We start from the raw sequence: 27,294 nt of genomic DNA on the forward strand, positions 1-27,294 counted from the left end.
GTCATGAATATCAGACATTTCAGTATGTAGAATAGGCTTATATAAATAATTTTGTAAAGAAAAAAATCTTTTATTGTGTTTCAAGCTTTTTCTAGACTTTTTGTTGTTAAAAAATCATTATGAAAGGACAGCAATAAAAAGGGGACCTTTTAGTGTTAAAGGCGATGCAATGAAAAATGTGGGTGCACCTAAATTTTGCGCTGGTGCACCTAAAATTAATCTAGATTAATCTAGATTAATTTCAAGATTACCGTGAGATTAATCTAGATTAACAAAATTAATCTATGCCCACCTCTAATATTTACATTACATTTACCCATTTGCAAGAGGCTTTCATCCAAATGTCCTGGTAATGCAATGTCTCACCATGTCCAGAAAGCTCTAATGTGTAACACAAGCTTGTGGGAGGCTTGCGCCATCCATTAAGAGCCTATTGCAACCATGAAGCATTCACTATTGCATGCCTGGTGGTCAACGTTATGCTTTGTTGAACCGAAATTAGGTTTTTAATGTGCTGTCTGCCGGCGGGAAAGAATACGTGTCATGACATTAGAATGCTCAGAATGTGCTGGCTGCTCCTCATCCCCATGGGGCCAGACTGGGGACGTCCACATGGCACACCTCATAATGTGTGTGTGTGTGTGTGTGTGTGTGTGTGTGTGTGTGTGTGTGTGTGTATCTGTGTGTGTGTGTGTGTGTGTGTGTGTGTGTGTGTGTGTGTAATCACCTCATAATGAGAGTGTGATGTTATTCTTCATCTATTCAAAGAAAGTTAGGAGTTCAGCTTATGTAAGCATAAACTTTCATCACCCCCCCCCCTCTCTCTCTCTCTCTCTCACACACACACACACACACACACACACACACACACACACACAGATACACACACACACACAGACACACACACACACACACACACACACACACACACACACACACACACACACACATACAACACACACACTCTCTCTCTCTCTCTCTCACGCCATCTGTTAATCTGAGGAACGGTATTACTGCATTTACTCTATGCGTGTGTTCCGGGCACTTCCTCTGCAGTCAAAAAGTTGCACATAAAAACAGTTAGTATAGTCTGTGTGTGTGTGTGTGTGTGTGTGTGTGTGTGTGTGTGTGTGTGTGTGTGTGTATGCGTGCATGCATGCATGTGGCAAGCCAAGCAGCGTGCAAAGCACTGTGCCGTGTCAGATCTAAATAAGTAGAATCCTCATCTAAATGCAGATGTCACCTTTACCCTCAATAATGTGAACATGATAAATTGTTGTAAGAGCCTTTTCAACACAATGTTTTACAAACAAATTATAAACGGTTTTTTTTTTTTTTTGTGCGTGCTAGCTCTCTGGAGTACCAAACCTCAAGCTTCGCAGCTGACTTGTTGTTGGTCTGGTTGCCAGAGTGAACACTCGTGTGAAATGTGTAAAAAGATTGAAAAGATTATTTGTCTTCAGCATCGAGTGACCTCAGTTTTTTTTTGCAGTTGTCAAATGTCAAGATTAGTCAAAGAAGTGGGTTACAGACACAAGGTAGGCCAGCCCAGACCAAACAAGAGAAGTGACAGTTTAACCGTCAACCATAACATGTGTGACACAAAACACACTAGGAGAGAGAGGGAGCATCATGACACAGACACATTTAGGGGGGGAGAGAGAGAGAGAGAGAGAGAGAGAGAGAGAGAGAGAGAGAGAGAGAGAGAGAGAGAGGGAGCATCATTTAGGGAGAGAGAGAGGGAGAGAGAGAGAGAGAGAGAGAGACCACCATGACACAGACATATTTGGCACTCTTTTTTATTTTCGTTTTGATGTGTGCTTCACTGATCCTATGAATACTTTGGCAATGCACTGTATTATGCAATACAGTGTATTATGTGTCATACCATGGCATGTTTTTTTTTTTTTAAATGTGTGTGTGTGAGAGAGAGAAAGAGTGCGGAGAGAGAGAGAAAGAGAGAGAGACAGAGAAAGGCAGGCAGAGAGAAAGAGAGTGTGAAAGGCATGGAGGATTCAGGTGTTTGTTTGTAGGTGTGTGTGCAACACCTCAACCACACTGCTAGCACCTTCCCTGACTCATAGGTCTCTGCTGTCACCAAGTGCCATCTGCCAATATTCCCTCCTGAAACACTTTCACGCCACAAAAACAATATTGAACCACTGCTGACGGCTATACCTTGGGGGCCTCTAAGGACCATTTCCTCTCCAGCTACCACCTCCACCCATCACTGTATTGTACACTGCTAATTCTTTTTTTTTTTTTTCATCTCTACTTCACACTTTTGGATTCAAATCTTGTGTGTGAATCTCTAGTTTAGGAAACTTTGAGACGGATGGTGTGTACACGCACTCAATGACTTTCATCGTGAAAATTCATGAAAGAGAAGAATTTGCAATACGCTTTCATATTTGTCTTTATTTACTCCATACCTCTGTTACCATCAACACCACTCAATGCAAACACACAAGTTGATGTACACAAATGATTAGGACGTGGAATCGGAGTGCTCCATCCGGGGTGGAGTACTTAGCCCATCATATTTAATGCTCTGACCGGCTTTTTTGCAGCTTATTTGAACAGCTTGTATTTTACAACAACAACAAAAAGGAGTGACGACATAGCAGTAATAACAGACAATGTGAACTTTAAAAAAAAAAATAAAATAATATAAAACAGGATATGATGATGAAAACTGAATGCACTACACCCAACCAATCTACAGCTAGATTGAGAGAGAGACACAGAGAGAGAGAGAGAGAGAGAGAGAGAGATCTTGCATCTGTTGATATATGTGATATGCTCTATGCTTAAGGGAGATAATTTCCTTTAAAATGGTCATGCCAATAAAGCATATCGTCACCTTCCTAAAAAACATTGGCATAAGAAGTTTTTTGACAATTGCTTGAGAGAGTCCCAGTAGCAGTAGACTCTTCAGAGGGAGATGGAAAAGAGAAACTAAACCATAAACGGATAAGAATCAGACTGTGTGTTCAGTGGCGTGTGAAAACGAATGGTCTGCATGCGTGTATCTGCCCTAAACAAAATGGAAAGAGAAGCACTTTTCAAAAATGCCCATTTATCTTGAGCCCAGAAGAAGTAACTCAAAATAATTTATACTCACACATGATCCCTGTTGTCAGTCACGACTGTAGGCCTACATATGATGTGATGATGGTTCAAGTGTGCACTAAAGTATTGAGGTGAATTTACGCTACATTCATTTCATAGTTTGTTATAAGAGCCTTCATGAAAACATAGCCAGGATCTGTAAAGTTTTTAAGCGCTACAGCTTATGGAGACTTACATTTGTTTCATCCTTTCAAAAATAAATCAACAAAGATTTTAAAAGAAGACCACATGACTAACAAAAATTGTAGTAACAAAAGTAACAAAACTGCTTTGCATGGAAATACTGTATGCCTTTGCCCGTTTTGGCAGTGAAACTACAGAAGAGATGAATAAAAGTACCTGACGGACTTCCCACTGACTTGCTTTCAGATAGTTCTAGCCTATAGCAGCAGTGCTGAAAAGCTGAATCTGGATGGTAAACATATTTTTCGGCGTCAGTAAATGGAAAACCACAAGAAAGTTTTTTAAAACGTTTCGTCTTCCTGTCTCGCCATTTATATATATATATATATATATATATTTAAATCCCAGCCTTTAAAAGGAGTGGAGTTTTTGTAGACTTTGCTTATTTATCTTAAAGCAAGTTTGTTTAGTGCAACAACACGTCGAGGGAGCGTTCTCCCAGGGTTCATGTTTACAGATACTGGCTGTGTTCCTTGCATCTGTCCTTCCTCAATTAGGAAGCAGAGTTCAACACTCCTCTTGTGGGAAGCAGGCTTCTGATCCACTTTTTGCATTCACAGTTTGACCCCCTGTCAGAGCCTATGCTTTGTAATGATTGCATTAAATAACACCACGCCAATTTGCTTCCTTTTTTTGTTCTTCTGGGTTTCCCAAATGTGTCTCTATTTTAACATTGTCACTCACTGTTTGTGTGTGTGTGTGTGTGTGTGTGTGTGTGTGTGTGTGTGTGTGTGTGTGTGTGTGTGTGTGTGTGTGTGTGTGTGTGTGTTCCTTTTTCATGTAAGAGTTATTATTCTGGCACTATTTCTGCAGATGTCTACAAAATTAATTCCCCTGCGATGGGGTGTGGACGGACAAAGTCATTTGTTTCCAGAAAAGGTGCTTTTCAGTCATATCAGTCAGCCCACACACACACACACACACACACACACACACACACACACACACACACACACAAAGAGAGTTCCGTTTGCTTGTCTTGTGGAAACTGAAGTCAGCCCCCACTCACACACACACACACACACACACACACACACACACACACACACACACACACACAACACACACACACACACACACACACACACACACACACACACACACACACAACACACACACACACACACACACAACACACACACACACACACACACACACTGGAGGCTAGCCGTGCGTGGCGGCGGAGGAGCTGCTCTCGAGGCTCATGAGCCTCCCGCGCAGTACGGAGCTGCCGTGGCGTGCCAGCTGCGCGCGGAACTCGGTGGTCAGGAAGTAGTAGACCAGCGGGTTGAGGCAGCAGCTGAGGCTGGCGATGCACAGCGTGACCGGGTGGAAGCGCTGGATGGCCAGCTGCAGGCCGCAGTGCGGGATCAGGTGCTGCGACGCCATCATGTACAGCAGGAAGTTGACGTGGTACGGGCCGAAGCACACCAGGAAGACGGCGGTGCACACGCGCACCATGCGCAGCGCCCGCCGGTTGTTGTCGCAGCCGTCGCCGCCGTCGACGCCGGCGTTGCGGGCCTCGGCGCGGCGCAGCGAGCGGCGGATCAGGCACGCGCACGTCAGCACGATGGCGAGGGGCAGCACGAAGCCCAGCAGCTCGGCGAACGCCATCATGGGCACGGCCACCTGCAGGTTCACCTGCCGCATGGGCAGGTCCTTGAAGCAGGAGGTGTTGCCCGACTGGCTGTGTCGGTCAGCGTTGCCCGAGTGGTTTTGTCGGTTACCGCCGCCGGCGACGCCATTGGCGGACGAGCCGGCGACGCCAACGGCGCCGGCGGTGGATTGGCCGTCTCGGTCGGGACTGTCGCCGCCGCCGCTACTCCGCATGAGGATGAACGGCATGCAGCACAGTCCCACCACCAGCCAGACGGCGGCGCTGATGCGCACGTCGTAGCGGCGCTTCCAGCTCTTGGCGCAGAAGGGGTGGCGCAGGAAGGCGCAGCGCTGGATGCTGATGCACACCAGGAAGGCGATGCCGGCGTACATGTTGAGGTACTTGAGGTAGAAGCACAGCATGCACATGGCGTGGCCGAACGGCCAGCTGTGGCTGAAGTAGTAGTAGATGCGCAGCGGCAGGGACAGCACGTGCAGCAGGTCCGCCACCGCCAGGTTGATCATGAAGATCACCGCCTTGGTCTTCTTCCTGTTGGAACAGGAAGTGGGTGGGGACACTTTGAAAACGCCACTGGAACAAATTCGATCTAAACTGTTATTTGAATACAGTATAGCTTATGACCGCCTTGGTCTTCTTCCTGTTGGAACAGGAAATGGGGACAGTATGTTGATTTGTGGCGTGCTCATTATTCAACAGTGTTTTCAATTTCAATTTTCTTCGGGTGCTCTTTGGTGCAAGGTCAGTATTCATGCCTTGAAGAAGGCCACATGCCACTACACGTGGGCTTTTTAAATCAGTCCATATAGGCCATGTCCTTAATTTAATAAAGACAATTTAACCAAGGTTTGCCTTGGTCTGAGAAAACCTTTTTTCTATTTTTTCTCTTTTATGACTTCAGAAATTACACTTTGAAAACGCCACTGGAACAAATTCGATCTAAAATGTTCTTTGAATACAGTATAACTTATGACTATATCACATTACATACACAGTATATTATTTTCCATTTCATTTTGGGTTTGAGTTATGTCCTTGCACAGATAAAGTTATATTGAAATACAGGTGTTCTGGGTGCCAGTCAGCAATGTCATTAGGTCAGTGTATGAAGCCAATACTTTAATGTAAACAGCTTGGTCAATATACATAAATGAACAAACAGTACTTAGAACCTACAGCACAGTAATTAGTTACACTAAGAAAAAAGGTGCTATATAGAACCAAGACAGGTTCTATTGCATGCTTCATATATGGCACCCCTAAATGGTTATGTAATCTTTTTTTGTACATACTTCCTTCCTTCCGTATTGATTGACTTCGACTGACTTTGAAACTGTTTGAAACTCATTTTATTCAAAACCACATGCCTCAGTCATGCCCAGACAGCAAAAAAGCCCACAACCAAACCCAACCCCCCCAGAGTGGCCCATTGGTGGTCTGACCTTATGAAGCGGCACAGGACCCAGAGTGCCAGGCTGTTGCCTAGCAACCCGGGCACCAGGATGATGAGATAGAGCCAGGTGTAGAGCTGGTCCATGTACTTGCTCCAGTCATCGTCCAGCACGCAGGAGGAGTTCGCCCCGTCGGAGCCTGTAGACGCCATCGCGACGCCCAGGCGAGCATTTATCACTCTAACAGGTGTCAACGGAGCTATTAACCACAGGAGGCTTTCAGTCACACTTTGGGCTGGGATATTTCATTATCTGAAACTGACATAACAATATGGGATTAGTTTCACTCACTGTACAGTACAAGAAGAGAAAGAGATGATCTTTATTTACAGTCACAGTTACAGTTACTGTATGATGCTTAGCAGACGTTTTTGTCCAAAGCGACATACAAACACAACAACACAATAATTCAATTTAGCAGTTGATCACACTACAGAGTCAACTAAAGAGAATAGCAACATAAACAATAAACAGTGTCAATATAAGCAAAGCTAATGAGAATAAAACATAAAAATATTTAGAACCTTACTTTCACTCATATTATCAGGGAATAGTTTTTGAAAGGGTGTAAGATGTAATTGAAATGTCATTCTTGCTCTGAGGTTCAAATACGGTCCTTGATGTGGTGCAGACATGAATGTTTAGGGGGCGTTCATATTAAATGTCAGGGCTTAGGGGTCCACCACAAAGAAAGGACTTGTTTGTCTGGCTGGTGTTGTGTAAACTGTCGTTTTCAGAAAGGTAAGGTGTAAGGTAAGGTTAATAAGGATTTAAAAGCAGGTAATGTATGGCTCCTTGTAGCAGTGCTTCTCAACCAGTGTGCTGAGACATACTAGTCAGGTCAGGTGTGTTTTGGCGCCTTGGTTTGACCTGACATTAGTACATGTGGTCATTTTTAGAAAATGAGGTTTTGAATGCAGTGCATGGTTCCTTATAGCAGACTGCCACTTATCCAGTTACAGCACTTTCACTTTTACTTGTCAGCTTTTTCTGTAAAAAGACAAATTCTCCTCACGTGGGGAGTATTGGGCCTTTGGTGAATATGTCTTTCATTGGGCCTTCGGTTAATGTGACCTGATAACGCACGTGTGTGTGTGTGTGTGTGTGTGTGTGTGTGTGTGTGTGTGTGTGTGCCCTCATTACAAGCTGTATGCTTGCTGACGACTGATACCTGCAGAAAAAAAAACCTGTTTCTAGCCAGGGATATTGTATATTTTTTCCCTAAACAACGGTTGCATTTGCACTGTCATGAACAACACAACACAACACAGTCTTGGTCTCCTTTGGCGCCCTATAGTGCACTGAGGCTAGTCCTGCCCAGTTGAAGAGGAGGGTCAGTGGAAGGTTGTGGAGTCTACGGCTGGTTAAATCTCAGCCGAGTGCCATGGTCATCTGCGGCCGAATCTACTGACAAGAGGAAGAGATCACGGGGAACGCTGCTGACCCACTCTTATCGCCAGGGCAACAGGGCTCAAGGGGTTCCTGCTATTCAAGCAAGCAGCCGAGAGAACGACCAAGACAACTTTCAGAAATGCCAACACCCTTCCTGTAATGATTGTGTATTTGTGTGTGTGTGTGTGTGTGTGTGTGTGAGTGTGTGTCTGTGTGTCTGTGTGTGTGAGTGTGTCTCTCTCTCTGTTTGTGTGTGTGTGTGTGTATGTGGGAGGGTGATGGCATTTGAATGCAAAATCTTGCAGAACTATACGGCAATCTTTAACAGTGGCACTTTTTCTTTGTTTTTCTAGCTTATTGTTTTGTTGTTGTTGTTGTTGTTGTTATTTTGCTAAATACTTCACTGTCAGATAGAGATAGATCAATTCTATTTTACCAAAAATAGTTGCAGACCACCAAGACATCCTCCACCCTCCAAGTGAGACATCTTAACCACACAAAAAACATAGAAGCGAGCAGACACACAAACGCGCCCCCATATCCTTTCTTGCACGTGCACACGTGCACATGTACTGTACACACAACAAAAATCCATTCCACACAAAATGTTCCACTTTGTCTGCCTGGTTCCCTGTTTGTTTTTTATTTGCTCTAGGTCATTCTTACTGCCATTATATAAAGCACACCAAAGTAACAAGCCAGACTGCTACAGTAACACATAAGACAATCCTGACTCAACAAACCTTCTTCCCTGATTATTTTCTAACACAAAACATATTATTATAGCTGTTATTACTTCACAAATATCTTAACTTTCAAAAACAATCATATCAAATAGTACATGATGTTCAAACATGCATTTGCTATTCATCAAAGCATGCTGGTAGTCTAGTTTGACAAACATTGTGTTGCAGTTACTTAGCTGAAATAGAGTCGCTGTATCAGTCTAGAGCATAAAACAGATAAGTTTGGGTAATAAACTAAATGCTTACCTGTGCCCTTTCGTAATCAGAAACATGCAAGCATCCATGTTGCTGCTTTTTCCTGCTCATTTATCAAATTATACTTTTTTTAATTTTTATTAAACATTGCATTTGATTTGAATCTATAGGACCTTCACTCTTCAACTTTCTACAGTTGTAACAAACCACATCCATGCCACAAATCAGATCATCAAGTCCACTCTCCTTAGCGGAGACAACCAAACCCAAACAGACAAAAACACACACAGTCTGTCTGCACCCATGTCTGAAAATGTGTGTTGTGTGAGAGAAGCCTACCGTGTATAGGGTACCCATAGGGTGGTCGCAGTCTCTGCAGCCCACTATCAGTGGTGGATAACGTGAGGATGTCTACTTGTGGCCGTACAGACACATGCTTTCTCTGTCTCTCTCTTTCTTTCTTTCTTTCTTTCTCTTTCTCATACAGATAGGCACAGAAGAGGAAGTGGCAGTAGCCCGCCTTCCAACAGTTATGAGCGCGATAACACGGCATGAGATTGTTCAACAGTTAGTGACGTCCGTATTGCAGTGTAACTGCAAGAGCATCACCACGGTGTCTTCAGAATGACTGTGCACACACACACATATGTCGCCTTTTTCTCTGTGGTTGACAGAGCGAGACAAGCAGAGCCCAACAAAGTGTGTGCATCCCCTTGCCTACTGCCATAACAACAATCACAACATGCACCTGTCAGAGCCATTATTATCGGACTGTAATGTCCTATTTTTTTTTTATAGGTAAACCTGTTCCCCCTACACCCGTTTCAGAGAAGGGCCAAAATATCATCCTTGCCAGGCACACTAACCACGAACACGTGAGTCTGGCAAGAATAATGCACTGCTGATAGAAAAAAAGGAACTTGGGTATGCCAGAAGCGACAATATCCTCCAGTAAACAAGAAAATGTCTGCTCGTCTATCCTCAGGTAACCCTTGATATTATAATGCTTTGGTGTTAGACAATGGACAGTCTAATCAATTGATGACCCTGGCTCATGCCAGCTCAAGCACTAATGTTCTGGGAGCAAAATAATGAGGTAACTTTTCGTTTCGGCACAATAATCAGAGAAATTGTTGAAACGTTTTCTAACTTTAGCAATAATGAATACAGAGCTGTGCATAGAAACTCTTAAAAGATTGAACTTAGTATGGTGACAGCCAGACTACCAAATTACAAGTTTAATCCACAGATCTGAGCTGCTACAACACAGCATATATTGGCACACCAAATTCATGCAAGGTCATGCAAGTTATATACAGTATGATGTTGATGTTGCTATTCGCTTATTTTCCATAATGATCAAATGATCAAATAGTGTCGCTGCATTTATTGGCAGAATGATTTGCAATTGTTTCAAAATGGCTAATTTCAGTGGTAAAATTATGTAATTGTCATAATAAACTGAATTAATGGTCATAATAAACTAAATTAATGGTTAACTCCAAAGCGACTAAGCCACCCCCCCCCCCCGCCCCCCTCACTACCTACTGTTATTACCTATAACCTCCTTATTGCAACTGTGGCACAAGAATTTCATTATGCAAGGTATGACAATAAAAAACTTGAACTTGAACTTGAAAGGTGCCATATAAATACAATCTGATTGCTTGATTGTTTGACCCTTGATCCAGTACAGAAGGAGTAGAGTCCACACACCAGACAAGGGAAGATGTCATCTTTTACCCATAGTGCATCACATGTCAGAGTCCAAGCTCTTTCTCAGACAAAGAACAGATACAGTACAGTCAACATACAAATACCTTACTCGCCAGAAGACAAGTCTGAAGTCAATAGAAAATAGGTGATAAAATCATCCTTACAGAAAGGTCCTCAAGTCAAAGTCTTCACTTAGCCCTTTAGGGACCAGTATATCCAGTTTGTTTTGAGTGAGTTTCCTCTTTTTCATCTCACATTCTCAAGCACTAGTTCAACATTTTGATGAGTCAAAAGCTATTCAAGACAAGCCAAAAGGGGTGGACAGTAACTAGTAGAACTTGAATACTGTACATGTAAGTAAGCTGAGTAAACCCTGCCTGATCTGCCGGCAATTTGGATTTCGCCCTGCAGCTCAGGCTGGAAACCTGCACGCCTATCTCTCCTGCCTCCTGTCCACTTCTGCTGGGTCCAATCACAAGTGAGCTTGTCCAAAAGGCGCACCCGGATTGTTGGTCTGATTGGTTGGTTGAAGCCTAAGGACTATCCAAAAGCGTGCAGTCATTTGAATATGCCCATTTATCACACCTCTTGTGCAGAAATAAAGTGCATACTCCCCAGACTATAGGTTCAATTTTAAAAGATTGAGCTTAGTATGGTGATAGCCAGACCAGTACTTAAGTACAGTTTGTCACATATCTGTACTTTAGCCTTCTTGAGCGTTGATATTTTTGGAAAACTTGGTGATTTTTACTCCACTACATTTGAAATACTAATAGGACTATACTTTGGAAACCCTTTGAAAGAACATGAATTACCCATTACCCATTAGATCTAATACAGTAACAGGATAGACCAATTTGAAGTGGTATGGATAACTATGCTGATTCTTCATTAGAACATCCATGATCATAGTGGAGATGAAGTGAGTTTAGACATTCACCACATAGCTCTAGATCTTTATGACATTGAGCATTAAATAAACTGCTCACAATGGGGTTATCCTGTTTTGTGTTCAACTGTGAAAATAGGCAAGGGCGTCACTGTGGGTGCCTCTCATGCAGCGCTTATACGTCCTCCCTCGCTCCTCGGGCCTCGATCCTCACTGATCTACGGGGATAGACTATCCCATTGCTGCCGCCCCATCATTCTTTATGTAGATCAGTGAGGATCGAGGCCCGAGGAGCGAGGGAGGACGTATAAACGCTTCATGAGAGGCACCTTGTGGGGGGACAGGAACAGATACTGGGGCTGGGCTGATTTCTCTTTTTCTGGGGCTCAGACAATAGCAGACAATGCTCAGACAATAGCAGAAGTGTCGCTCATCATGTTATGAGGTTATGTCATCTGCGGAAACATTATGTTCACGTAAAAAGACGTACAGTATGAGAAAAAATAAATGGGCCGACGACACTTCAACGTTTTAAATCAATCCCATTAGACCTAACAAATTACATAATAAACAGTAAATAATAGCATAATAGGGCCCCTTTAAGGGTGCATTTCACACAAAACTCTAATCTGGAGGAGTTACTGGGAACAGCTGTGTTTGTGTGTGGGCTGGGCATACAAATCTAGTGATGCTATCGGAGGCTAGTCTATAAACCACTAATCCTCAAGTCTGATTTGAGAAAACGTTGGCCATGCTAGAGCTGACATTTATCTCTGGTGGATACAGTGCAAAATATGTGGCTTGTTTATATACAGCTGTTACCCAAAAAATTAAAGCCAGCTTTCCAGCTGACTTCTGCCAAATCTCATTTCATTGGTCAGATGGGTAGGCTGGTGATACCCAGATACCCTTCCAGACACAACATCCAAAATGGCCTCATCACATGCTTTCATGGTCAATAGATCAACAGTTACTCATGCTCTCCAAATATTGCCGTGTTGCCAAGATGCACTGATCCCAAAATGACCATTCATCATGCATGCTCATCTGATTTCTCCCATGCTTTTGAAAGCACTGTAATTTGCAGTATTCGTGTTTCCAGCGCCCCCTTTTGTCCATTGTGAGAAGTGACCCGAGTGACAGAGAGCTGAAGGTGCACGGAAATGAAGAGGATACAGGATGGAAGATCACGCCTTCTCTCCCATCCTAAATATATGTTTGTCTATGTCCTTTCGCAAGATCAAAGGGTCTTTGATCTTAGATACCTGTCTTATGTCTGAGGAAGGGCAGTGTGTCCCGAAACGTCACATGTGGTGAATAAAAAGAAAAAAAGAATATTGGAGCTTTAGTGTGCAGACTTCTCTGTCCTTTTTACTGTTGCTTTTTGAGTCCAGCACCTACTTTTTTAAATATTCAGATGTGCGCACCCGCTTCTACACTTTTGCAAGATCATGCCTTCTCTCCCATGCTAAGAGCCAAATCTGTCATACCTTTTATATAACATATACTGTACACATATAACATTATATACTTTTTTTTGTCTATGTCCTTCTGCAACTATAGGTTTACATGGCCTCAAGGAAGGCTCTTTTATCCTTTCAACACATGCATAAATTGTTCTACATGGTAACATGCTGATGCTGATTAACTACAGTAAGTGCAACAACCAACCAGGTTTGTGTAGACACTAATTATTAACTACAGCAGCAGCAGGTTCAAATACACCTGGCTCTACTGGACACAAGGTCCATTTATATATTATGCATTGATGGGTTTCATCAGGCTCTTTTCCACAGGTGTATTAATCAAACACCATGCAGTCTGCAGTCTAAGTGCTTGACTTGATACACCTGTGAAAAGGGACCTGATGAAGTGTTCTCTATACACTATTTCCCCATGAGTCAAATACAATTTTCTTTGATTCCTAATCAGACACATGAAGCTCCACAAGAGGTTATAAAGCCTTGGACTTTATTTATCTTTTTTCCAATTTCATACTTCTCCAATCCTCCACAAAAAAAGTAAGCAAATAAAGTGCTACACATCTGTCAAATCTTTCTGATTTTCCCCAAAGAGATTTTTATACATATGAAAAGAAGAACAAAAACAAAAACAACAACAACACCACCTGTCAAGTTCCTAATGATTAGCTATAACTTTGCAAAATGCCTCTATGGTCAACACACTATGCTCACATTCTAAAAACGCCGAATTTCGTCCTCTGAATTGGGGCGTTGAGTGCAGCACTGAGACTCAGCCCCAACACAAGCCGTGTGTCTGCAGGGTCGATGATCCCATCATCCCAAAGCCTTGCGCTAGAGAAGAATGGATTTCCTTCTGCCTCAAACCGTTTAACGATGGGTTCTTTCATCGCAGCCTCCTGCTCAGCTGTAAACTCTTTCCCCTCGCGTGTCCTCTGGTCCTTAGTGATGGTGGCCAGGACAGTGGCGGCCTGCTCCCCTCCCATCACAGAGATGCGGGAATTAGGCCACATGTACAGGAACCTGGGACTGTACGCTCGCCCACACATTCCATAGTTTCCGGCTCCGTAGGATCCTCCAATGATTACAGTGAACTTAGGCACATTGGCACAGGCTACGGCAGTCACCATCTTGGCGCCATCTTTTGCGATGCCACCTGCTTCATACTCCCGCCCCACCATGAAGCCGGTTATGTTCTGAAGAAATATCAGAGGAATGTTTCTTTGACAACACAGCTCAATGAAGTGTGCTCCCTTTTTTGCGGATTCTGAAAAAAGAACTCCATTGTTCCCAATAATTCCAACAGGGTAGCCAAAAATTCTGGAAAAACCTGTGACTAGTGTGTCTCCGTAGAAGGCCTTAAACTCGTCAAACTTGCTCCCATCGACAATTCTTGCAATCACTTCCCTCACATCAAAGTTTCTCTTCAGATTTTCACCCACAATGCCATACAGCTCCTCAGCAGGAAACAGGGGGGGCTCACTAGGTTCCACAGTCACGTCAATGTGCTTTTTGTAATTCAGATTCCGCACTGCTTTTCTTGCCAAATGTAGTGCATGGTCATCGTCCAGTGCGTAGTGGTCTGTTACACCTGACTTTCTGCAATGGAGATCAGCACCTCCAAGGTCCTCTGCGGAAACCTCCTCACCTGTAGCAGCCTTCACCAGTGGAGGCCCACCAAGGAAAATGGTCCCTTGCTTTCGAACAATGATGCTCTCGTCAGCCATAGCAGGAACATAGGCACCTCCGGCTGTGCACGAGCCCATCACTACTGCGATCTGTGCTATGCCCTCAGATGAGAGTCTGGCCTGGTTGAAAAAAATTCTTCCAAAGTGGTCTCTGTCAGGGAACACATCAGCCTGTCTGGGCAAATTGGCGCCACCTGAATCAACCAGGTAGATGCATGGCAGGTGGTTTTGCTGTGCGATCTCTTGAGCACGAAGATGCTTTTTCACAGTTACTGGATAATATGTCCCACCTTTGACTGTAGCATCATTTGCTACGATGACACATTCAACCCCGGACACTCGTCCAATCCCGCTGATGATGCCTCCAGCTGGCACCTCTTCTTTACCATACAAATTGTAGGCCGCAAACTGGGAAAACTCTAGAAAAGGCGAGCCTGGGTCCAAAAGTCTGTCAATTCGTTCTCGCGGTAGGAGTTTACCTCGGGATGTGTGCAGGTTTCTGGCTTTCTCACCACCTCCTAATTTTATTTTTTCGGTCTTGTCCCGTAAGTCCTTCACAAGTTCTTGCATTCGTTCGAAGTTTTCTTGATACACTGCAGACTGGTCGTCTGGCTGCGAACCCACAGTTGCCACACTGTCGGCATGGTAAAGTCTCACCGTTACGGCTGGAGAGCATCTGAACGCGGGTAACGCAACAGTCTTTCTTAAAATTAGCCGAAGCATCTTCAGCTTTGAGTATGTTTACAACAGCCTGTTTGTTTTTCTTGTATGGGAAACAGTAAAAAGAAGGTCGGACAGTACGAACACCCACAAGTGAACTGTCTCCTTATTGGTTACTATCTATGGATTATGATTGGCCGACGTTGGACTACTGGCGCATTGCATGCCGGTACTAACCAATCGTAATATGTGATGCTCATTTTGAACCAAAGCGGTAGGTTGTTAAAATCTCCAGCGACACTGCATTCCAAAGATTCTTTGCAGTGGACATTGTAAGTAAAACATATCTGTCCTAAGTTATGTCTTTGTAATGCTTTGTATAGTTGTTGTACTCCATTTTCTATGTTAACTTCGTGTTGTCATCAAGGGAAGTGTCTGTTGCTTAAACTACTTTGAACCTGACAGCTAAAGGAGCTCTCGCTAGTTAACTTAGCCATAAGCTTGAACGTTAACATCTGAATCTTTGAATCCTTGATGACTTGGATCGTTGTAAATTAGGGGTAGATTTTGGATTAGATGTGTCTCTTGAATCAACCTTGTTGCTAATGTATTTAACGCATCTTGCTAACTTGAGTAGGCTAGCTAGCTAGATGATTCCAAATGCATCGTTCATTTGTTGCCAGCTCCTTGACCAGAGAGTTAAGTTGCCATATTTGACACTCACCATACACGGCCTGTCTTTGAACCGGGAAGTTATGGCTTCATGCTCATGTTTACTAAAACGTGAAGATGTTTTGGCCACAGACGTTCTGCAAACCAAGAATAATCAGAAGTTATGTTTTCAAGCAGCCATACTTCTGCATAGCTCTGTTGGAATATGTAATGTTGTTTGCTATTGTATTGTGTGTGAATACCATTGTACACAAGAGAAACGAAAAAATATGTTTGATAATATGTTTTTAAGAATTTACATTAGGCTTGACACTTTACTTTATGAACGAGAAGCTTGTGGCAGGTCTTTTGCAGCTGTGATCTATCAAACATTGTTGATCAGATTTATGTTATTCATATTTGTTGTTGGTTTTTGTTATCCCCCTCCCTCTGAAGGTACATTGTAGCACTCCGGGAGTGTGCAAGATGAGCGTGAATGACAGCGTGACAACAGCTGCCGATGTCACAACCGGAGGTGACGGCGGCGACGGTCAGAACCGTGATGCAGTGGTGGGCGAATCCAGCGCTGATCCTGCCGCTGCGGAAGTGAGCAAAGGAGTCGCCTCCCTGCCGTCACCCAACAAGACCGGGGCAGGGAGGCAGCAGATGGTGTACAGCATCTTGGAGGAGACTCCACCCTGGACTAGAGAGTCGTTTCTGTTCAACCTCTCCTCCTTTCAAGAGGACGTGTCTGTAGGGGCGTCTCCGTTCACCACGGGCCGATTGACTCCCGGTCTCCGGCGCCTCTGCCTGGACGGCAGCCCGTCGGTGGCTCGGGCGAAGGCTGAAAGGCACAGTTACCTCCACTCGGCTACCTCTCCCACTCTGGAGAACGAGACACCACCGTGGATGAAGGTGAGTTTCATGGACTGCTCTGTCACCACACCCACTGAGCCGGCGAACTCGGTGGAATTGCCCGGTGGTGGTGGTGCTGGCACGGCCACCGCTGTGCCTTTGCCAGACACGGTCACGGTCACGTTGGATGTCCAAAATGATGCAATGGATGTGCAGTGTGAAGGTAAAAGTCCCATCTACTCTGTCCCATGTACTCCTGAAGTTGATTCAACCGGTGCTCAAAACGCAGTGGATTCGCCTTGTAGGGACAGTCCAGCCTCAGCTATAGCCAGTAGTGACAGACAAGCCATACTCATAAACAGTACCATGGATCTGCCAGGAGGAAGCAACACTCCTGGGTCAGCTGGTGACCTCACAGTTCCGATGACCGATGACATGAACAGCACCACCAACCTGACATCTGGCCACAGCAGCCCAAGTGTTGCTGAGAGAAACGCGTCGACGTCCGCTGACGAAATAAATAAAACTACTGATGTGGCCAATAATAGCACTCCGAGTATTGCTCTGACGTCTGACGTCAACACATCCACTGGTGAGAGAGACCACACCGTTGAGTTGGAGCGTAGTGGCGGACCCAACATGGCTGTACCTGCTGGTTGCAGCGTTGCCCTTTCTGATGTTGATGCCTCGTCGAATCGTCAAATGAACGGGACGATGGAGCTGGCGGGCAGTGTTGGTAGCGCCGCTGATTCAAAGAAGCCCACCGCACATCAAGACCTCACCGTAGAGATGGGGAGTGATGGCAGCCTGATCAGTCCGGCAGTTTCTCCCAGCGTCTCCAGACCCAGTCGAGAGCTCAACGCCACGGTGGATAAGGAACATGATGGCAAGTTCACCGCAGCTGAGGTCAACACTACCATGCCTGTGCACCACAACACCACCGTGGACTTTCCACATGGTGACGGCACCAATAACGCACCTATGGCTGTCTGTCACAATGGCACGCTGGATTTGACTGCTGCCGAAACCCCCGTTGCCACCAAACTCGCCGGGGAGATGAACAGTACGGTAGATCTGGTACACCGCAGAAGCATCACATCTGCTGGACCAATGAACAGCACTGTTGAGCTGCAGAGCACTACCACCACCTCAAATGCTTCACCTAGCGTTACTGCAGAGGTGCAGAAATTAACCAGTTCAGCGGTCACAGGTGTTGGCTCGCCCGCAGTTGTGGCTAACGGCACGGTGAACTTGACGTCCAGCGATAGCCCGTGTGTAGCTGCGGCAGCTGTGGTTAATGGCACGGTGAACTTGACGCACATCGCCAGTCCGTGTGTAACTGGAGCGGCTGTGGTTAACAGCACGGTGAACCTCACATGCAACGGCAGCCCTTCTGTGTCCGGCGTACAAAAACTGGACAACACAGTCGAGATGGAGGTGTCAAATCCGAGCTCTGGCCTGGAAACGGCACGTGGCCATGCCGCAGTCAATGAAAAAGCAAATGGTGTCAATGAAGAATGCACCAGCCCTGCATCTGACACCGCAGCTTCTGCTGCTGAATGCACCAGTCCACAGGGAAGTGTGGCAAATGCGCCGGCGTGTGCCGGCAACGGCACTGTGTCCGATTCAGCCACGCTGACGATGAACCTGAACCTGTCGGAGGCCGAAGTGACGGTGGAGCGCTCGGCGCCGGAGTCGCGGCTGTCGGCCCACTTCGCGCTGGACGACTCTCTGGACCTGCAGGCGTGCAGCCTGGTCACCTCCACGCCCATGCCCGAGCACCGCGAGTTCTCCTTCCCCCGGCCCGCCGACCTCGTCCTCAGCCGAGTCTGCGAGGCCCGCAAGCAACTGGTGCTGCCCGCCAACACCACCATCACCAAGACGACCGCCAAGGCCACCACGTCCTCCTGCCCCACCGCCAAGGCCACCGACGGCAGTGACTCACCTGGTGAGGATGGAGCAGAAACCAGCCCCGCTGAAATCTCACCTCCCAGCGAGGGCGCAACAGGCGTCCACGCCAGCCTGGCACAGAGACGGGGAGTGGTGCCCAGAGCCTCGGGCATCACCTTACCCAGAGCAGGAGGGCCTGCAGTTGCCATGGCAGCACCAGCGGCGCCCGGTGCCAAGTCCTCCGGCCTTCCAGTCACTCGCCGGACCATCCCCAAACCCACGCGCAGGATTGGTTTGCTGGGTATGGCTACAGTGGGCAACAGCACGGTAGAGGTGAGTGGAGAATGGGAATTGGTTGATGTTTAAGTTGTGATTTTGTTGTTGCCAGAAGTAGTGCTTCTAAAGTAAACAAAAATACTTGTTAAATACTAGAACAGAGTGTGAAGTGCCAGAATTCAGGCATGGGCCAGGTTGACTTTCTGATAGCTTCTTATTTAAGCCCTTTTTTTTTTAAATTGTGTATACTACGTTTTACTTGAGTTGTTTGTCCCAGTATACAAATGTAAACCAGTTTCTCGTATGGCTTTGGGGCCTTTATACGTAACAACTGACTTTTTCTATTTCTTGTTTAAGGGCATTCCGGCACCATCTGGTATTCCCAACACCAACAGACTCTCACTTGGTAACAGAACTTCAACATTATCTTCTCAGTTTTCCCCTTATGTAAATATAGCCCTGCTCGCTTAACTGGATTGAGGTTCAATCGTCGAGTCCGTTATCTAGTTTCAGTCTCGCCTGGGTTAACCCAGACAAACCTGTTAGCAATTTGCAAATTCAAATTTGCTAACCGGTTTGCCTAGGTTCACCAAGGCTAATTTTAGTAATCAATTTGAAAGAAATACACTTAAAATAAATTGAACTAATGGTAATTGTACTTCCTGTTGATTGATTGGGTGTTATGTTGGTATTTTTGCTGGCATTCAGGGCCGGACAGGGACAAAAAAATTGGCCCGGTCATATTTGGCTCAGATGGCCTTCCAATCGGCCAACCACACCCACTAATACTCAATCCTGACAGTACCCTTGAATATGAGTATCTATTGAACTAAGTGCCATGGAGCACTGCAAGTAGACAGGTGCAAAAAAGCAAAAAAAACTGAAAGTACCTACATTGAAATGACTTAGACCTAGACTTACCGACCTAGACTTTCGGAGCGGCCACATAGTATTCTAAGATCATTGGCTTTTTGTAGAGTTCGACATTAATGATTTGGTATTTAAAAAAAACAAAAAAATACAAGGTAGGGCTAACCACAACCACTCCGCAAGTAGCGATAAAAGCTAATGATTATCCTGATGATCAATGCTGCCTGGAAATCCGCTTTTACTGTTGCTTGAGTGGTTGTGGTTAGCCCTACCTAGTTTTTTCAATGCCCATTGAAAAGTTCATCTTGTTGCTGCCATGTTACAGTATGTACAATATTGGCTACTGTTGAAGCTTCTACATTGGTGTTATATTTTGCGCAACAGGCAATTTGGTAGCCAAAGGCAAACGGGCAATCATTAATGTCAAGCCCTGGATCAATCCAGTGTCGATATGAGAATGCTAAAACAGTTTTTGTCACATACAGCAAACATCACCTCTCCAAACGCTAGCCACAGGGAAAACGCCCGGTATGCCAGATGCCCATTTCGCCCCTACTGACATTGAATAACTGTGTGTGTGTGTGTGTTAGGAATGAAGGCAGCATTACGCAGTGCCACCTCTACTGCTCCAGTGCCTCAGCCCTCCCTTGCTCTTCAGAGACGTCTCAGTCTGGCTCCAGCCCTCTCCACACGACTCAAGAAGAAGCCCAACGGTACCAGTCCTGAGCACAGCAGAGCACATAAGCAGTCATAATGAACTAATCAACAAACAGCATTACACATAAAATTGACTATTTTAATGCCATGATGTCAAAGCACAGGCTTATTATACAGGGACCTGCATATTGGCAAACTTGGACAGTGTAAACAAGCATTGCATGTGCATGTAAACCTGTCATGTGGAGTCCTACTTGATTCTGCACTACTGGGTTGGAAACCATCATTTTGGTTTTGTTCATGGGGGAAAAGAAATATTGGCATGATGGTCAATCTCCCAGCAATGCTTTGTTCTGTGTTGCTATGGTTACCAACATTATAGTTGTTTTTAATACATGACCTTTTGATATTTGTTATGACGCATAATAAATTCATAACAACTGAGGTTCCATCAGCGTCCCAAGTAAAACGGGAATTGGTGAACATGAGGCTGCAGAACTTATATGTTTACTTTAAGTTCTCAGGCACTGGGCCTGAATTCAGGCGTTGGTCCGGCCGTTAAAGATTTGAAAATGGATGATTACATACATAACTCCTCTGTCTGTAGTCGGCAGCCACTTTCAGACATTTCCTTTGCTCTGATAAGCCTATGATGACCGTTGGCTGGAAATGGCATTCGCTGCTTTGAATGGAACTGAAACGTGGTGCTGTTCTCTCTGTGTGCCTGTAGAGGGAGCCATCCCCACTGTGAGCAAGGAGGCCGCAGCCAGCTCAGTGCGGCCCACTCGTGTCTCCGCGGGTGTGAAGAGACCGGTCCCGGAGCCCAAAGGAGGCCCAGCCAAGAGGTCGAAAGAAGGTAAAGCACACACTCACACAAAATGAGTACAGTCATTTCGCGCGTATAAGCCGCATTGTGTATAAGCCGCAGGACAGTGTTTATGCCAGTTAAAAGAAACAAAACCATATTAATGCCATATTAACTGCCCCCCCCTGTATTTTAACCTCATAGCGGAAGACATTTTGCAAAATTAATGTACAAGCCGCGGCTAATAATCAGGGAAATTACGGTACAAACGCAATGTGATTGAGATTGCAGTTCGTTGGAACTGTCTTGTTTTTTTTTTCTTTTTTTTTTAAGTTTAGTAAATGCAAGAGTAATTAAGACGAGTTGATGCATACCTCCCACGTTTCAATGCGTGCACTCACTGGATCTGGCGCGCGGCGCAACTATGACAGCACTTAGCTAGCCCAATGCATTCATTAGGATCCAAACAGATGAAGTTAGAAGTGTCCAAACACCTCCATGTTTTCCCTATTAAAGGTATATCATCATCATCATCATCATTTTATTTGTCAGACTCAAGGTCCATAGAAGAACACACAAACAGCCTTACATAAAAAAAACAAACAAACACCAAAAAAAAACCAACAACTTCCCCCACACATTTTCATAAAAGACAATCATACCAGTACCTCCACATTGGTGACTGGTAACGAATTGTGCTGTGTTTGGGATTGGTCAGCAATATAATAATGTAATTCTGTGACATATTTAGGCGACAGATAAATTTATACATCAGGTTCCTCAACAATGCTCTGAAGGTTCTGACACCTGCATTACAAAACAGGCCACTAGCACTACAGCTCCTAGGCTTCCTTAGTAATATCCTAAAGCATACTATGCAGGATTGGCGATTTCATCGCTTTTTCACTCTTTCACTCTTTCACTTTTCATTTTCGCTCGTTTTATGCTTGCATATTTCTCTGCAGAGCTTCCCCTACAGCTTTAGCGTGTATATTTTACAAAACTCATGTATATTTTACAAAACTCCTCAATCGGTCAGTCTGCTGTGCCTTTTCATGAGACTTTACGTGACACTTCCTGGAGTAGAGCATGGGTGCGTGCCCAAGGTCTGCTGAAGTTGCAAGTGTGGTTCTACCGCTACAGACCAGTAGAGCGGCCAAAAAAAACACTGTTCAACCGGTAATGACTCATTTAATCATATATAACAGTATGGAACGAATTGATTAACTGAAAAACGTTGCATAGTATACCTTTAAAATACAGTTACACGAGTAGTCACACAACCAAGTATGGTGAAAACGTGGTGCATTTCTAAGCAGGTAAAAGGGATAACTATATTGTGTGGCAGAAGATATTGGGAGCACTTAGACTCTGCGCAGTAAGTGAAACTGAAAGTGCAAGAGTGAGGATATTACTGCGCCACACAATATAGTTATCCCTCTTACCTGCTTAGAAAGTGTTCCTTTAATAAGGACTCAGACAGAGTTCCACAAGCACACCTTTTCTTGGAACACATAGCCTGGGTGAACCCAGACGACCCTCTTAGGGAATTGGAATTTGCTCCGCAGGTCCTTCTGGAAAGGATCCCATTGACGTCCGTTTCCGAATTACCAAAAACTCAGGAATGTGTAATTTCTTTGGAATTGACTTAACAACTCCATTTAAAACCTTTGATTACAATGCACTTCTGAAACCGCTTGGTAAGGGTTCTGTTTACATTTGCATTTAATGTCACGGCTGGTTTTACGCTCCTGGAAGTGGTAAAACCGGAATTCCCGAAGACTGGCGACAATGGGATGGACCTGCTGGGCATATTCGGATCTGCTAACCGGTTCAGTCCGGCTAATTGATACAGACAGTCCCTCTAATAGTTGTTGTTTTTGTTGTTCTTATTGCATCCAGATAGTACGCATACCTCTGTCAGCAAGGACTCAGTATCCATTGCAGGCAGACCATCCAGAACCTCCACTGGATTAAGAAAGGGACTGCCTGAGCCCAAGGTGGAACTCAGGAGGCCTAGTGTGGGTAAGAAGCTGCATTCACCCTGCTTTGTTTTATTTTGATTTTGATGTATCTGTGTGCGTCTGTTTAGTTATTCTATTCATGTTGTATCTATTAGTGTATTAGGCTATGTACACACGTAGCCGGGTATTTTTACCGAATATCCCCCACCCCAAGCAGATACCCGGCTGCGTGTGTACGGGGCCTTAGTTTTAGTTGTGGAGTGGCTTACTGTTGCAACATCTTGCATATTTCTTGTTCGCTGTGATGTTTGACTTTCTGTTTGTTATATGATCTCAAAGGTGATGAATTGTGAACCGTGGTGAATAGAGTTATAATAGTGTTCTGTTGTTTTGTTTGTTTTTGCTTTGGAAGGTCCAGCATCCAAGCTCAAGTCTGGTCTGCTCATGAAGAAAGGTCCAGGTAAGAGTCTTCTGTTGTTTTTGCTATGAGATGTATGTTACTCAACTCATTGGCTTGGCTTCTTGCATTATGTTGTGTTTTGCCCCCCAGTCACCTCCTGGCAAATTCACTCCATTGCATGGGTTGCAAAAAAACCCCTTCAGATAACAAAATATTACAAGTTTGACATGTCATAATAAAAGTCTGTCTGCCTATGTAGGTTTGCCGACTGCAGGCAGACATACAGTATTTTTACAATGAATGCTATTATGCTAAATGGAGTTTGTGGTTTGCTTTGAAATGACATCTGTGTGTGTGTGTGTGTGTGTGTGTGTGTGTGTGTGTGTGTGTGTGTGTGTGTGTGTGTGTGTGTTAACTCATGCTTCTGCCTTGGCTAGTGCTTCCCACCGTGCCTGAAGATGCCATATCCTCCTCCTCAAACCATACTATATCTGGTGAGCACTCTCATGCTACAGCTAGCTTGTTAGCAGAGCTTTGCCTTATATTTCTGGACAACTCAAGACTTTGTTTTGCTCAATTAAAAGCAACACTGAAGAGGTTTTTTTGTACTTTGAAATAATGTTTCCAAAATCATTTGAGCGGTTCATCGACTCGTAACAGGGTGAACAGCACTTCAGCTTTCACTTCACCTCTATCGGCTATAACCACACTATATAACTTTACCAGATCGGGTAGTGTATCTGTAGTTTGATGAAATGCGACAGAAGAAGCTACACATTTTACTTGCTTCGATGTCGCAATACATCATACTTTGATAAACTAATGCAACATACTCTACCTTGTCTGTGGACATCGTTATTTGCTGGATAAATAAATAGCGTGTGTGTGACAGAGGAAAAGTGCTTTAGTGTTGCTTTAAAAGCAGAATTATTACTAATGGTAACATCATATGAATGCCTTTGCTGACCCCAACAGTAAGGTATTCTGAAAATGAAGTTAAAACAAAAAGGGCTCAAGGTTCCATATGGCTTTTCCCACACCCCTGGGCACTTTCCCTTTGCTTTCTATTGCTTGGTCATTCATATTACCCTGCAAGCCTTGGCCTTCATTTCATGCTCTCTGTTTTTATTTTGAACATGTCTCCTCCCCAAAAAATGTGATTAATCTCTTAGTGATAGCATATGCCTGTTTTGTCTAAGAGAAATCTTGTGTGACAACTCTTTGTTCTTGTGTGTCTGTGTGACTACAATTCTGAATTCACTCTGTTTGGTTGACGTGACGACGGCTCCACCACAGCTTCATTGGTGACTGCCCCGTCGTTGGACAGCGAGGGCACTTACGTGTGCGATGGGCAAGAGCATCCTGATTGCAAAACAGGTACTGTATGAGGATACTTGATGTTAGTGGCTAAAAACACGTTAGCATCATCGGTGCTGTAGATATCTAATCCATATGCTTTTAAATGCCCCCAGATTGCAAGAACTGTGAATGTCTACGACAACAAAACCAACAACTACGCCAGGAGAATGAAGCATTGAAGGCACAGTTAATAAAGGTACACAAGCTTCTTTTTTTTTTGTCTTTTTTGGTGTAAACACTCTCTTTTCAGGAAGTTGTTGGTATTGGCTTAGAATTGCCACGGAAGTCTCTTTAGCCGGTGCATGTTTCTGGTGGAGCCTCAGCTGTATCAAATCGGTTTCCTCTGTTGTATTCAGTGTCTTTTTGTGGCACACTGAATATCTTGGCATCTCTTTATTGTGCGTTAGTGCTGCGTTAGATCAATTAAGAAAAAGTCAGGTGCTCTTCGAGAATGGATGGAAATGATACTTAGACAAGCTGTGACTGTCCTGTATATGTGTGAAATTTCTTGATGAAAAGGCAGACTTGTATCAAAACATGTAGGCGCTAGCCTAATCCAATGCAATGAAGGATTTCTAATTGTTTCACTAAATCGGCGTGCCTCGGTCCTTTGACTGCCTTTTCACCAAGAATTTCACACATATGAGGACAGTCGCAGCTTGTCCAAGTACACAATAAATCCTTCAGCATCTTAAAGGGATAGTTCGGGTTTTAAGACACGAAGTTATATGGGTTCCCTGTCAGCAACGTTGTGCATCAGCACTGACTTACCCCCCGACAGCGTCCTGTGAGCCGAGATCCAGCCGGTTTTTGATCGTTTTTGATGCTGAAGAAAGTAGTCCGGCAAGTTTCTGGGGTCACGAAAGTAAAGTGTTTTTCTTTTCAAAACCATATGCGTTGAAAAGAGTGATCTATTTGCACCACAAAAACGTTGTCCAGCTGTCAGTAGCGCGCAGTGATAGGAATCGAGAAAAATAGTGCCAAGATAACGAGGTTTGAATTTTTTTTTACGTTTTTGTGGTGCAAATATATCACTCTTTTGAACACGTATGGTTTTGAGAAGAAAAACACTTTACTTTCGTGACCCCAGAAACTTGCCGGACTACTTTCTTCAGCATCAAAAACCGGCTGGATCTCGGCTCACAGGACGCTGTCGGGGGGTAAGTCATTGCTGATGCACAACGTTGCTGACAGGGAACCCATATAACTTCGTGTCTTAAAACCCGAACTATCCCTTTAACATGCTCATTCATGAACACCCAACCGGGTCCCTGACGTGTAAACAGGTACGCTGAAGCAACAGCCGGCACAACACAGCTGCTGCGCCACCAGAAATATGTAAGCAAGCTGAAGATCCTTCCTGGCATATAGCCAACTGTGTGACTGCATCTGTTCTGATGGTTATCTTGCTTTTACATAATGTCTAGGTTGACTAAAGATTCAAATGTTTACTCACTTGCAATGATAAAGCAGGGAAGTGATTTTTGGCAATATTTTCTTTTTCTTTTACTAGATGCAGAACCCTTAGGATCTTGTGAAGGGAACCCCCCACAGGTGGCAGCGTTGAGCTACTCTTAATTGAATATTGACTGTTCAATATTCCACAAAAAAAATGAATGACTATATTTAACTTGTGTCTATATGTGTATGATTGTACAAAATATACTAATAAATGTAGTGTCTTATCTTTTTTTGTTTTCTTTTTGAATTTGTGCATGGCTCTGACGCCACGCGGTATTATAAACACACGTTGCTGTGTCCAATGGGAGATCAAGTCAATAAGTCTGTGGAATTTCTGAGCATTACATGTTTGTTTGTTTGTTTTTGATTCTAAATAACTCTACTGTTGCTATGAACATGTAGCCACAGTATGCCACCCCCCCTGCTGCTATCTGTATGTTGCCATGTGCTGAAACATTATATCCAGCCTCCACTTTCTCCTGTGTGGCTATAATCTCTTGAATTAACTGTGCAATTTATTTTTTCTTTTATTCATGCCAGTCCTCTGGAGTCTTCTGTGTCGAACTTGTCAGTCTAACTATTCAGCCTGGGAAATAAAACACCACCTGACAGTGATGTGTTTTCTGGCTACATACACTTTTTTTAAGTAATAATGATCTAATTTCCCCTGATATCGCTCATTCTGTCTGCTACCTTGTCATAATCAGTCATATGTTACTGTTTTGATCTGGAGATGTCCTCTAGTGTCTAAAGACACACACACACACACACACTAATATATATATATATATATATATATATATTGCATTCTTTATTGGACAAAAGCTGGTCCTCCCAGCTAACTCATTGCTGCTGGTTGTCTGTGTTTTAACGTGTGTACTTACGAACCATAATGTGTCATGACTAAATAGTGTCTCAGTGAGACTCGGAGTCAGCATCAGACACATTACTAAGCCAC

General features: G+C 44.3%; 3 protein-coding genes across 5 annotated transcripts; 1 reads left to right on the forward strand and 2 right to left on the reverse strand.

Annotated features, from left to right (window-relative positions):
- Positions 1–2,398: 2,398 nt before the first annotated feature.
- On the reverse strand, positions 2,399–9,338 carry p2ry10 (P2Y receptor family member 10). The gene is made up of 3 exons (XM_062525474.1): positions 9,054–9,338; positions 6,373–6,639; positions 2,399–5,461 (listed from the first exon to the last, which is right to left on the reverse strand). The coding sequence occupies exons 2-3, from the start codon at positions 6,531–6,533 to the stop codon at positions 4,480–4,482; spliced, it is 1,143 nt and encodes a 380-aa protein (XP_062381458.1). The 5' UTR covers positions 6,534–6,639; positions 9,054–9,338; the 3' UTR covers positions 2,399–4,479.
- Positions 9,339–13,273: 3,935 nt separating this feature from the next.
- mccc2 (methylcrotonyl-CoA carboxylase subunit 2) lies at positions 13,274–15,306 on the reverse strand. The gene has a single exon (XM_062525478.1). It carries the CDS (start codon positions 15,209–15,211, stop codon positions 13,511–13,513), a length of 1,701 nt encoding a protein of 566 aa, XP_062381462.1. The 5' UTR covers positions 15,212–15,306; the 3' UTR covers positions 13,274–13,510.
- A 72-nt stretch (positions 15,307–15,378) lies between these two features.
- si:ch211-126c2.4 (uncharacterized) lies at positions 15,379–26,566 on the forward strand. 3 transcript variants are annotated; one of them, XM_062525477.1, is made up of 11 exons: positions 15,379–15,480; positions 16,256–18,877; positions 19,178–19,226; positions 20,281–20,403; positions 21,078–21,203; positions 23,055–23,177; positions 23,529–23,576; positions 23,954–24,010; positions 24,813–24,893; positions 24,989–25,071; positions 26,389–26,566. In XM_062525477.1, exons 2-11 carry the CDS (start codon positions 16,286–16,288, stop codon positions 26,401–26,403), a joined length of 3,297 nt encoding a protein of 1,098 aa, XP_062381461.1. In that variant the 5' UTR covers positions 15,379–15,480; positions 16,256–16,285; the 3' UTR covers positions 26,404–26,566. The 3 variants fall into 3 exon arrangements, with proteins under 3 accessions (XP_062381461.1, XP_062381460.1, XP_062381459.1); XM_062525475.1 differs by having other exon boundaries at positions 15,420–15,480; positions 16,267–18,877; XM_062525476.1 differs by lacking the exon at positions 23,954–24,010 and having other exon boundaries at positions 15,417–15,480; positions 16,267–18,877.
- The last annotated feature ends 728 nt before the right edge of the window (positions 26,567–27,294 follow it).

Source organism: Sardina pilchardus, chromosome 21 (assembly GCF_963854185.1).
Source record: "Sardina pilchardus chromosome 21, fSarPil1.1, whole genome shotgun sequence".
Taxonomy (NCBI): Eukaryota; Metazoa; Chordata; class Actinopteri; order Clupeiformes; family Clupeidae; genus Sardina; species Sardina pilchardus.

Excerpts from the sequence above, each read along its gene's own strand:
- p2ry10 (XM_062525474.1), bottom strand. The coding sequence starts at position 6,533 with ATGGCGTCTACAGGCTCCGACGGGGCGAACTCCTCCTGCGTGCTGGAC. Across the intron at positions 5,462-6,372 it reads GTCCTGTGCCGCTTCATAAG|GAAGAAGACCAAGGCGGTGA; the intron begins GTCAGACCACCA and ends CTGTTCCAACAG.
- mccc2 (XM_062525478.1), bottom strand. The coding sequence starts at position 15,211 with ATGCTTCGGCTAATTTTAAGAAAGACTGTTGCGTTACCCGCGTTCAGA.
- si:ch211-126c2.4 (XM_062525477.1), top strand. The coding sequence starts at position 16,286 with ATGAGCGTGAATGACAGCGTGACAACAGCTGCCGATGTCACAACCGGA. Across the intron at positions 18,878-19,177 it reads TGGGCAACAGCACGGTAGAG|GGCATTCCGGCACCATCTGG; the intron begins GTGAGTGGAGAA and ends TTCTTGTTTAAG. Across the intron at positions 21,204-23,054 it reads AGCCAAGAGGTCGAAAGAAG|ATAGTACGCATACCTCTGTC; the intron begins GTAAAGCACACA and ends TATTGCATCCAG.